Source organism: Hesperophylax consimilis, chromosome 20 (assembly GCF_061612785.1).
Source record: "Hesperophylax consimilis isolate HC1 chromosome 20, BYU_Hcon_1.0, whole genome shotgun sequence".
In the NCBI taxonomy this organism is placed as follows: domain Eukaryota; kingdom Metazoa; phylum Arthropoda; class Insecta; order Trichoptera; family Limnephilidae; genus Hesperophylax; species Hesperophylax consimilis.
Window position 1 is genome coordinate 20,290,444 of NC_142855.1, and position 12,997 is coordinate 20,303,440.

Sequence of the window (12,997 nt, forward strand, 5' to 3'; positions counted from 1 at the left end):
TTATTTGTTTGTGTTGCAGGTGATACTGAGGAGGGTTGCCTGGTGGGCGGCTACTGCCCGGCCCAGTGCAAGTGCGCCGGCACCGTGGTGCGCTGCGCACGCGCACAGCTCACAGCCATCCCCGAGAACATTCCCGCCGAGACCACTGAACTGTGAGTATCGCCATAACATTATTACCTTATATAGAAGCATATTTAGAAGCAGTTATTTTAATGTCTTTGCCTTTATATGGGGCCATTTTACATTCAAAGTTTTACTGAAATATTAGGATGACGGAATAATAGTCAATAGACTAACTGCAATTAAGGCGATGCACTACGTCGTGTAATATTTTGAATCGAACCGCTATCAATAACAACCCTTACGTAGATGGCGATAAGGTTTAAATTCCCGCTTAACACCATCCGCCTGTTTTGATTTATGCAAGAAAAAAACATGGCCAAAAAGTGCCTTTTATTTTATTTTGTGGATGTTCAGGCATAAAAATTTTAATTTTTATGGCTGAACATTTTATAAATAACTTAATTTGCCACAGTACTTATACAATAAAATCATAACCGAAAGTGGGTTCGTAAGTAGGAGATTTTGAACTTTAAAGCAGTTTTCATAGGCCTTTACATTATTTTTTTCTGGGCTTATAAAAAGACATATTATCTAAAAAATACTCGATTATTTCAAAGGCCAAGATGTATTCTACTCGCAGTATTTAATTAAAGCATCTGAAACAATTCTAGGCGACCAAATTTTCAAACCAAAAACACATGATTTTGCATTACTACGTAGTGCTTCGCCTTAACTCAATGTATTTCCTCAGTGATTATGACGAGATACTGATTGATTTTCTCACGAAAATGGCACTATACAAATAATCCAATCATTATTATTACTGTCCCTCTTTAACAGGTTTACTGCCTGTTTTGAGTGTTTCGAGAAACTCCACAACCGCCATAGGTCACCTCAAGTGGTCCGCTACATTTGGTAACTTATAGGGGTGCCCGGGTTCATGGGGTGAGATTTGTCTAGATCTTGGCGGCAAATGTGTTTGTCCACCTACTGCGTGGCGGGTGGGATCGAGAGATACTGGTTGAGGGAGACCTTTTGAACTCTCCAGCCGGACTCTCTCTCGATTCATCATCTTGCACCGCCAGTGGGTGGGGTGGATTCATTCGTCACTCCTGGACAAATCGACTCCCAGATTCCTACTCTCCCCTCATAACTTTTTCCTTCCTAGATCTTTATCTCCTTTCTCCTCTTCCTTTCCTTAAAAAATCCCTCCACACAGCATCTCCAAAGATTACACAGGTCCTGAAGGAAATTATTTCCCTCAGGGGTGTTGAATATTAGTAGCAACCGGACCTGCCCTGTGCAGGTACATTTGGAGCAGACTGCTCCAGGCGCCGACTTGCCAAGGCGCCAAGGAGTGAAGTCGCTTATAATAACTAAGACCTAACACAGCGCCCTTAAGGGTTTTACTAGCTCCAGGCGCCGTTTGGCTCAGTGCCAGCCCTGAATGGCAGAGCTTAAGGTAGTGAACCTGTTGCTGCCGTTAGTCACATAAAACAATAACCTTTTTTTTTCAGATACCTCGAGTCAAACAACATCTCTTCGATTGACTCCGATCTTATATCGCATCTCTCCGGCCTGACTCGACTTGATCTTTCCAATAACCTGATTGGGGTGCTTGCCAATGGCACATTCGCTGGGCTGTCGCGACTGTCAACACTTATCGTGAGCTACAATAAACTGCGCTGCGTACAACCGCGCGCGTTATCGGGACTGCCCGCCCTCAGGGTGTTGAGTCTGCATGGAAATCAACTGAGCACGCTACCAGAGAGGCTGTTTGAGGGACTGCATTCCATAACGCACATGTGAGTTTTGATTTTGTTACAATAATCGATTATTGTATGAAATGTGTTATGTCTGTGTAATATTGATCTGTGTAATATTGACCTCTGTAATATTGATCTGTTTAATATTGATCTCTGTAATATTGATCTGTGTAATATTGATCTATTTAATATTGATCTCTGTAACATTGATCTGTGTAATATTGATCTGTGTAATATTGATCTCTTTAATATTGATCTATTTAATATTGATCTCTGTAACATTTATCTGTGTAATATTGATCTCTTTAATATTGATCTATTTAATATTGATATCCGTAACATTTATCTGTGTAATATTGATCTGTGTAATATTGATCTCTTTAATATTGATCTATTTAATATTGATATCTGTAACATTTATCTGTGTAATATTGATCTCTGTAATATTGAACTGTGTAATATTGATCTGTGCAATAGTGATAAAAGAGTTTTAAATAGAGACATAAAATCACCTAATTTTTTTTTGTAATATCTGGATATCATCTTTTACTTCTGGATTAGATAAGACAAATCCACCCTTATCAAATCTTAAAAGTTAATTTATTTATTTATTTATTTAAACGCCCATTGGGCTTTTACATACATTGTTATTAGTGTTACTACATTAACTATGTGACATTGAAAAGTTTACGTACATATATAAATAAAATAGTTATTATATCTGTAGTACATAAATGTTTTACAAATAATACAGAATACCATTATGGAGAACAGTTTTTTTTTTTTCTTTTTTTACTTACTTAGAAAAATAAATGGATTGAAATTAATCAGCATTTATAGGGACTTAAAATCATATTCGAATTGTTATTTAAATTACAATATTAATTTGTAAAGTTAAAACATATATATTAAAGTTAAAAAGTCATAAAAGAAGTCATAAAAGAAAAGAGTGAAAAAACAGAAGCTAAAAAATGGGTTTTTTACTATGGAGTGGAGAAGTCATACATATCAGCAAAGTGTTTATGTAGATTTCGTTTGAGCACTGCTACGGAATCTCTAAATATATCAACAACATTACCAAATTTATTACCAAAATTTTGTATTCGATTTAACGATATGTGCGCATGATAATTAGATTTGAAATTGTTACAGAAAAAGGTGGAATTTTGTCTCGTATTTTTGGAAGGTACAAATAATTTTATTGTGGCAAGAATTTCAGGGCTGTCGATTCTATAATTAATAATTTTATTTAGTAGAACAAGGTCGGAGATAATTCGCCTATCTGATAGCGTAATCAAATTTAGTTGATGCATGAGTTGGATATAATTTATATTTTGGATTGGAATATTTAGTTTAAAGTTAATAAATCTTAAAAATTTGTGTTGTACCCTTTCAATATTGTTGGAATGTACTTTATAAAACGGGGACCAAATAGGCGAATTATACTCTACTTGACTTCTTACTAACCACTCGAACGATCGCGCGTCAAAAAACTTTTTTCTCCGATTGCTCGCGGTTTTTTGGCGACGAATTTGAATATTTTCCGCCAACATTAAAAAAATCAAACCTCCGAATTTTAATACGGAGACATAAAACTGATTGTAGTGCTATACAGCCAATGAATTCACCTATATTTTTATAATTATTCTATATTTTTAGAATTGATAGATAAATTATTAAAAAATCTTAAACTTTATGAATGCGCGAAATTAGCGTTTTTGTGATTTGAAATTGCCGCCAGTGGCAGTTTTAAATATCTTTATAGAATATTTTCTACGTTTTTATGTTCTCTATGGCCTGTTTGATAACCACAGATGCAAGAATATAATGGGAAAATAATTTTTTGTACGTTATGCTCTCTTCAAAAGTTTGGTTAGAAAATAATTTTTTAAAATTTGAGTGCGTGACGTGTCAAAATTGAAATCACTGTATTATACTATATAATAAATTTACCACAAAAACTGGTATTACGTTAGGAAGATACATTAACTGTCTACAATTATTAATAAGCATAGTCGCCGTGTTGGCTTTATTTTATTCATTTGATGAATTATACAGAGAGCCTATTTCACGATGTCAAAATCATGGTGCTACTTTTTAAATAATTGTAAATTAGAACTGGAGATTTGTAACCATGTTTTTATATAACGTGCAAAACGAGGAAATAAGGCTTAAAATGAGATATACATCATAGATATAAACATTGCCAATATTTCAGGGGGATACTTTGAAAGTTGATGAAATTCACCAATATTTGACGAAAAATCACTACTGACAGCTATCTTAAGGTCAATCTACATAGGGTATATCGGAATATGTAAAATGATGATAAATTTGTATATATATATCAAACCTTTGTATGACCGTAGAATGGCAAATAAAATCATAGTGATAATTTTATATCTAAACGCAAAGGTATCGAAAAAAAATGGATGAGGGGAAAATAATTGATGGAACCAATAATTGATTTATTTATTAAGCCCTAATATCCTTTTAAATCAATATTACAGTTGTATGGTTACAATGAAAGAGCAGTATTTTGATTTAAACATTGTTTACACACTTTGTCATAATAAAAATGTATTCAGTTTATTGGTTTATTCATAATTTAAGAAAATCAATACATAATAATATCATTGTGCCTCGCTATAGAGTGAGATTCTGAGTATCGCTCTGGTGAGAGACCACCATTCAGAATTGAACATTGCTTGAATTGGCTTAGTTATGTTTAGTGACTAGATCTGGAAAAGACTAATACCTTGATACATTAAAATTGCCAAGAATACATACATTTCCTCTTTATTCGTGGGAGCCCATTTATTGGTACGCGCATGACGCTTAAATTGTTTTTTCGCAATCCATTGATCTGCATACCTGTTGGTCTCTCTCGCGATCAGTTCAACGAAATCTGCATCAAAGATTTTAAGAAAGGCATCCACAGGTTTGCCCATTTCGTCGGTATTGAAAGTTGGTCCCGGCGTGCCTGTGAAAGTCTCCCTTATCCCAGTAAAACGTAAGATATCATTAGACCAATCGAAAGAGTAACCTTCAGGCGGCAGAATCAAACGCATTGCCTCACTATCTACCTGGTCTTGTCTACTAAAGTCTATGGCCATAGCGGAGTTAGGTGAAACGTTGATAATATTATGATAAGGTATTGGCGGCATGCAGAAGGTATCCTCATCGCTCTCTTCGTGGTCGACGTCACTCGCTTCGTCATCCTCGTCGCTCGATCTGTCCATTTCTGAAACAACAGAAAACCCAAATTAATTTAATGTGTCTATATTACGATAACCCACTGCCTCTGGTACGGCTTATGACTCGCAATACGATGGTCGCGGGATCAAATCAAATAAATTATATTTGAATAATTAGTGTTATTTTCACACAAAATTCATTTAAAATAATATATATTATATTTGCGGCACGTTCCAGAGTGGAAGATACCCATAGTATCGCCCTGGTGTAAGACCCCATTCAGAATTGAAACGTTGCTTGAAATGGCTTTTGACGGCCGGCATAGTCCAGTGGTAACGCATTGGACTGCCATTCCGAAGGTCGCCGGTTCGAACCCGGCGTGCGCAAATAAATTTTATTTGATTGATTTGTGTTATTTCACAATTAATTAATTAAAATAATAATTAAAATAATATATAGTATATTTGCGGCACGTTCCAGAGTGGAAGATACTACCAGTATCGCCCTGGTGTAAGACCACCATTCAGAATTGAAACGTTGCTCCAAATGGCTTTAGCCGTGTTTAGTGACTAGATCTGAATAGCCAGGTACTTCCCCATCTTCCTCTTTCCCTTCCCCACTTACCTTCAGCCTCACAACATCCCCCAATTGGGGATGCCATAGTCTCACTAGCTCCAGCTGAGGCTCTTGTGAGGTATTCATATTAAAAAAAATATAAAAAGTTAATCAAATACTTGAGGCGGGCAATGTCAGGAGTCAGAATAGCACAGTCAGGTAGGTATGGAATGAAGAAAAGAGTGTGTGTGCCAAGATCGAGTTGCATGGTGGTTCATCCTCTCTGCCTACCGAAATGGCGTGAAGGTAAGTTAGTTAGTTTTATAACTCACGGTTTCCAAGTACAGACTCTTCTAGTACAGCTGCCTCGTCCACGTTACTTTTTCTGCCCATGTCTGACTCTGAAATAAAAGAAAACACAAATTTACAGTAGAATTTGGATATAATGACTTTGCATTTAACGGTCTACTGTTTTAAGTGACGATAATGTAAACTCTAGTAAGGTTTCATAGCTTTTAGTAGGAAAACGTATCCGTTTAAAGTGACCAACTACGTAAAGCGACCTATTTTAATGATAATTTGTCCGGTTACAAAACCCACCTACCAATACAGCCTCGCAACACAATGAGTCCCGTGAAGCGAAAGTGTTTTTTCAATTTAAGAAAAAAATGCTGTATTACACCGTTTAGAAGCCGGTGAATCAAATGTAATCCTCGCAAAGAAGTTCGGCATGTCTTATTTCTCACTCTGCAATACCCGTTACAGAAAAAAGATGTGTAATGATGCATCCACGACATAACAACAATACATTTTGTATGTTTGTTATGTGGAATTTTTAAGTACTATGCTTATTTCCTGCCAATATACCAACAGTGAAACTGTGCTAGGGATATCAATATAAAATATAGATAATTGATTTTATATTGAGCCCCTGGTATGACATTTCAAAAAATAAACTCACCGTTCCCAAACGCCGACAATTCTTCGTAGAATGGTACGTCCACCCACAGCTCGCTGTGATAGCCGGCTTCCGGAGAGAAGAGTTCCCCACTCCGCGATGTCCCAGGTAACGGCTCGGGAGATGCTGCACGGATAGGCATAATTGGTGCATTGGGAGCCGTTGATTGGGTCTGTGCGGGAGTGGACATCCACGGTGGTGGTACGGGTCGTGGCAACGGTGAAGGCGTCCCTTGTGAAAAGGGACACGTTGTTCTCTCCGGAGATGGAATTCTGAAAACATTTACATAAATCATAGAAAATTGTTCTCATTCACGTGTGAAACAGTAAGTACAGTATGTAAATAAACAATAAAATAAGAACTCTGTAAAATATGCACTGAATGTGCCAAATGCACAGAGCGCTGAACTTACCAACTCTCACTGTAAGAGTGGAACGCTGTCAGGAAAAAACAATAATATTGTACCAAGCATCTAAATACGATTACTTACTTTTGTTTAGTTTTTCTTGGAGGTGCGGTAGGGAGCAAAATGCGCGCCGCCTGCTTCTTGAATTTTCGGCTTTCCAGCTCTAGCCGGAAGGAAGCAGGCAGGGCCCTAACAGCCTTTAGGGCCTTGACGCGATCCTCTCGCACCAGTAGCAAAGCAGGGTCGCTGTTTAAATAAATACAAATATATGATGAGTTCAACGGCCACAGCAAAGTACTTTCATAAAAAAACATTAAAAAATACTAACACTCCAGACGAGGCTGCAATTGCAGCTCTGCGTTGACGTCCACGTGCAGGTAGTCCGGCACCAGCTCGTACCCCACGTCTCCCTTTTCCTCTGCCTCCTCTTGCAGTCAGCACCGCTCTATAAATTTTAAATTGAAAACACTTAATGTAAGTACTTAAATGTTTAAATTTTGTTAAATATTGCACTAATATAAAATTTGAAAATAATTATTGGGTTGTGGAGTGATCCCTTTCCCTGGACGACAGCTGTTTCTGCACAAATTTGGTAAAAGTAAACAAATTAATTAATTATACAACTAAATTACTAAATTTTTATTGTGTGACGAAGGCTTTACACCATTTTACATGTGAAAAAGAGTCAACTTTTTGACATATGACTTAAAATAATTGGTTAGCAAATATCTGTATTAATAATGAACCAATTCAAATAAAACTTATATATATCTCTTTGTTTTGAATCACTGTGATGGAATATCTATATTTCAAATGCGCGAGTGCAGTATTTAAGACATTATTGTAAATCAAAAACAGATGACGTCTTCAGTTGACGTAATCTTACACAAAAACTTCAACCAAAACAATATAATACAAACAAACGAATTAAAAACGCATTTCAAAGATAGATAAGTCAATCATGATTACACAGATATATAATTATGCGTTAAAAACCCAATAAATTAATTACTTACGGCATTTTAGGAAGAGTCCAAAATTTCGTGAATGTTGAAAATTTATAATTTTGTTTTTGACAGGACGCCATAAAAAAACCGCGAAAACTCGTTAAATAACACTTCAAAGACAACGGATAAGTTCATAGACAAAGAGAATATATTATCAGCTATTCGATAAAACAAGTAGCTGGCCATGGAAACGTTTTAAATAATTACAATAAATATTTTACGAATGGTAGAAAAATCGGTCCATTTTTGGACCGATATCAATCGCAGAAAAATAAAAGTGGTCGATTTTTCGACCGAAATCGTTCCAGTGGCTAAAGATGTGTACAGTGTGTTCAAACATTCTAGTGACTTGAAGTCACATGCGGTTCTACATATAAACCCAAGCATTTTTAGGGCTTTATTTGTGATTTCATTTATATGCGGATTGAATGTTAACTGTTCATCAAATATAACACCCAAGTCCCTGATTTGAGTGACAGCTGTCAATTTTACATTATTAAGCGAATATTCATAAATTGTATGATTTCGTATTTTACAAAAACGAATGACCTGACATTTTTTAATATTAAGAAACAGAGAGTTGATGATGCACCAACGATATAGTTTATTTAAATTAAGTTGCAAAGTATAACAATCGTCTAAACTGCGTATTGTTTTATATATTTTCAAATCATCTGCGAAAAGAAGAACTTCTACATCTTTAAATATGCTAACAATATCATTAATAAATAACAAAAAAAGAATTGGTCCCAGGTGAGACCCCTGAGGGACCCCACTTGTGGCTTCGAAAATGTAAGATTCCACAGATTTTATTTTGACACATAGCTCTCTTTTACTAAGATAACTTTCAATCCAACTTAACAGATTACCCTTGATACCCAACATACTTAATTTTTGTACAAGGATATGTCGCCTAACTTTGTCAAATGCTTTGGAAAAATCAGTATATATTGAATCCACTTGATGCTTCAAGGCAAGAGAATCAGTTATGTAATTTTCGTATATGATCAAGTTACTTAGGGTGGATTTACCTGTGATAAAGTCATGCTGGTTGGGTATAATAATATTATTAATTTGTTTACATATTACATCTAGGACTAACGATTCAAATAGTTTGGGAATAGCAGACAATATACATATTGGTCTGTAGTTCGATACATCGCTTTTATCTCCCTTTTTATGAATAGGCGTAAGATAGCTTTTTTTCCACTGTTTTGGAAAACACCCTGACGACAAAGACTTATTAAATAGTAAAAATAATGGATAAGTCAAACTGCGAACACAAGATTTTAAATATATTGGAGGGAAACCATCCGGTCCAGCGGATTTATTAGTATCTAATGCTTTTATAGCCTTTTCTATAGCGTTTATTTCAATAAAACAATGGTTTAGGTTAAGTGATTCTTCAAGTGATATATCATTTGGGATTTCATTATCGGTAATATTATCATCATAAACACTTTTGAATAAATCTGCAAAAAGATTGACAATGCCTTCGGTATTATCCGCACAATTGTTATTCAGATACATAATATTTGGTAAACTACCATCATTTTTACGCTGAGCATTAGAAAAGTTCCACAATTTTTTAACATTATCATGAACCTCTATTTCTATTAAACTAATATAATCATTATAACATTTTTTAGACAATTCTTTGCACTGCTTTCTTATGTTAGTAAACATTATATAATCATCGACGTTTCTAGATTGCTTATATATTCGGTGAGTTTGTTTTTTAGTATAAATCAATTCTTTTAATTCTTTTGAAAACCATGTAGGGTAAAGGGATGCAATAACATTAACTTTTGGAACATGACGTTCTTTTGAAGTGTTTAGGATTGAATAAAATTGTTGGACTTGATTCACAATATTGTTTTCATCTTCTAGAAATGACCAGTCTATATGGTCAAGATAATCAATTATATTTGGGTAGTCAGCTTTTTTAAAATTGTACGATGAAGTTTTTAATTTCTGCAATTTTCTAGACTCATTTGTGATAATAATATCTAACGCGGGATGGTGTTGGTCTAAAGGTAACAACAATTCATCCGATTGTTCTACCACTGTACTTAAGTCACTAGAAAATACTAGGTCAAGCATTCGGTTATAAGAATTATGCACTTTATTTAACTGTTTTAGTCCTAGGAAAAAAGACATATCAAGCATTTCCTTAGATTTGACACACTGCACTTCTGTTTTGTTAATAATCACTTCATTGTTCTTATCGAAAGACCAGTCGATTTTCGGAAGATTGTAGTCGCCTACAATTATAAATTTGGCTTTAGGATATTTATATTTTAGTGTTTCTACATCCTCGATGTGGTTCTTGTATATTTGCAGATCTGACATTGGTGGAATATAAGTACAAGCGATAATGATTTTTGTGGATGAAATATTTAGCATTACAAACATCTGTTCAACGCTTTTGTGTTTAACTGGCAATTTTTTAGATGAAATGTTTTTAGATATGCACACCATTACACCTCCTCCTTTTGATTTGTTGCTTGTAATGGGGTCACGGTCAAGACGATAGATGTTGTATTTATTGAGACCTAATTCCGATGAATTGATGTCCTCATTTAACCATGTTTCTGTTAATAACAAAATATCATGTGGGAATGTGGGAGAAGTTATTTTAAGATGTTGTAATTTAGTTCTCATTCCGCGGACATTTTGGTAGTACCCAAACAATTTTAGGTGCTGTTTAAGTTTTTTGGCACGTTTTTTATTATTTTTGGAACAGAGTTTATGTACTTAATTGTTATGTTTGTTTCCCCTTCCGCTTTTCTCGTTTCAAACTCTTTCCAAACATCCGTCATTTGTTTCCTTTGCAGCTCCGTGAGATCTTGTTTAACTTTGATGCCATTTTTCAGTTTATATTTATTTATGATTATTTGCTTAGCTTGATATGAATCTTGGAGTTCTACTTTTATTGGCCTGATCTTGTCAGTTTTTCTTACGCCAAGCCTATATATTTTAGAAATATTTATCTGTAGTGTATCATCGATAATTTTTAACGTTGAACATACTTTGTTGTTGTCATCAGATATCCTGTTGGTTTGATTCTCGTCTCTACTTTCAGGTACGTTCAGCAGAATTAGATTTTTCGAACGTAAATTCCTTTCTGTTATCTCGGTAATTGCGTCACATATTTCCATTGAAGTAGATTGAGTAGTTCCAGTTATTGCAGGTTGGTTATTAATAATATTTTTGTATGCGGATAGTTCACCCTCCATAGTCCCCATCTTCACTGCCATCTGTCCCGCGACGCCCAGTAACTCGGTAGTTTTTGGCATTATTTTTGCAAGTTGTTCTTTATTGAACTTATTAGATGAGTCGGTAATTATTAAATGTATTTGGTTAATAATTTCCTGAGCCTTCGCCATACATTGATTAGCATCCATTTTTATTTTAGAGGTTCGTAATATTAAGTTAGGAAGTGAGTGATGACCCTGCACCCTGCACACTCAACTGCGTCCGGAGTGTTTCTGCGCTGCTTGCACTTACGGGTGATAGTGACCTACTATGATGTCGCACCGCTCACACGCACTGGAATCAGTAATGTCTGATAATATTTTATAGAATTTAGTGAATAACCGATTGATACGTTTGGATCACTACGATTATGGTATAATTATATTTCACAGTGTTTAGAGGGATTTTTATAATGTGATTCACACAACCAATTGTTTAAATGATGCTTATAAATAACTATTTTAACTGAAATTCGCAAGACAAATTCAAACGTTACTTGTCACTTTTAATATCACGACAATATTCGATAAGATAGGATTATAGGATAGATTATATTTGATAAGATAGGGTGATTAATATGATTTGAATCCAGATTTTTTTGTAGTGGTACGCCACTACTTGAGTTGGACGTCATTCTAGAAGTTTCGGCGTTTGCCAAACAAGCTTCTTGGATTTTCTTTAATTTTTTAATATTTGTTACTTTAGCAACTGGAATGTTCGAGAACGTTTTATTTTTCACCTATATAAGCGACAGCGGGAAGGAAATCGACAGCACACTACCAGCAACCTTGACATCGAGATCGAATTATTTGCCTACGTGACGCGCTTTGAAACATTCTCGAACCTTCCTTCCGTAAAACATTCTGTTGTATTTTCTACGTTTATTTATTTTTCGGATTTATTAATATTTGGAATACGAAATATAACTACACTCTCAAGGTATTGTGTTCAAATGGCAGCAAAATCCTTCTTAATGTCAAATTTCAGCATTATTTTACCAGACTCTATCTTTGCCTTGACAAGAGCTTCCCTTCCAGACTTTGAACTTAAAGTACTTCAGGATTTAGTAACAGTTTTCACATCTCTTTGCTTGATTATGATATTGCAGATGTAGAAGAGACGTTTATTCGATACTTTTAGGTTTTACCCAAATTTGGGTAGCTATAGCTCAAGGGAATTAGCTGTGTTACCCATATTTGGATAGCTATCACTCGAGTGGATAATCTTAATAACTTTGTTGTTTGATATATTCCAGAGCTCTCGGCTCCAACCCTTTGTACTGTGACTGCTCTCTGAAGTGGCTGGCTGACTGGGTGAAGGTAGATTACGTAGAACCGGGTATAGCGCGCTGTGCTGACCCCTTCTATATGAAGGACAAACTGCTGCTAAGCACTCCTGCAGCCGCTTTTCAGTGCAAAGGTATGAACTTTCTCTTAATTTCTCTACAATTAACCTAACCCTCTGTACTGTGACTACACCTTGAAGTGGCTGGCCGAAATAACCAAACCCTACGCAGAAAACTAAAGTTCACTAAAGTAAGGAACAGTTAGTTCATTGTGGGACTTTTTTGCGCAAGGTCTAAGCGTTCGTTTTTAACCAAACTGTCTACATCAGTTTGAGTGGGCTCGCAAAAATGAGTTAGTAAATTGTAACACAATTTTAGAAGTGTTAAACTAAATAGTGTAACAAAATATTTGATTTTGGAAACAAGCACCAACTTTTATTTACCCGATTTTGGATTTGTTTGGTGCTAGTTGCCTGTATACTGTCTGATTAATTTACTAAT

At 35.3% G+C, this 12,997-nt stretch overlaps 1 protein-coding gene across 1 annotated transcript in view; it reads left to right on the top strand.

The window, feature by feature from the left end:
• The window catches only part of sli (slit guidance ligand), a 290,993-nt gene that overhangs the window by 256,355 nt on the left and 21,641 nt on the right, over window positions 1–12,997 (top strand). The window contains exons 17-19 of the mRNA XM_089644128.1: window positions 20–152; window positions 1,581–1,868; window positions 12,467–12,630. Of these exons, the coding sequence (XP_089500254.1) occupies window positions 20–152; window positions 1,581–1,868; window positions 12,467–12,630 (585 nt within the window). The remainder of the gene's footprint in view (window positions 1–19; window positions 153–1,580; window positions 1,869–12,466; window positions 12,631–12,997) is intronic.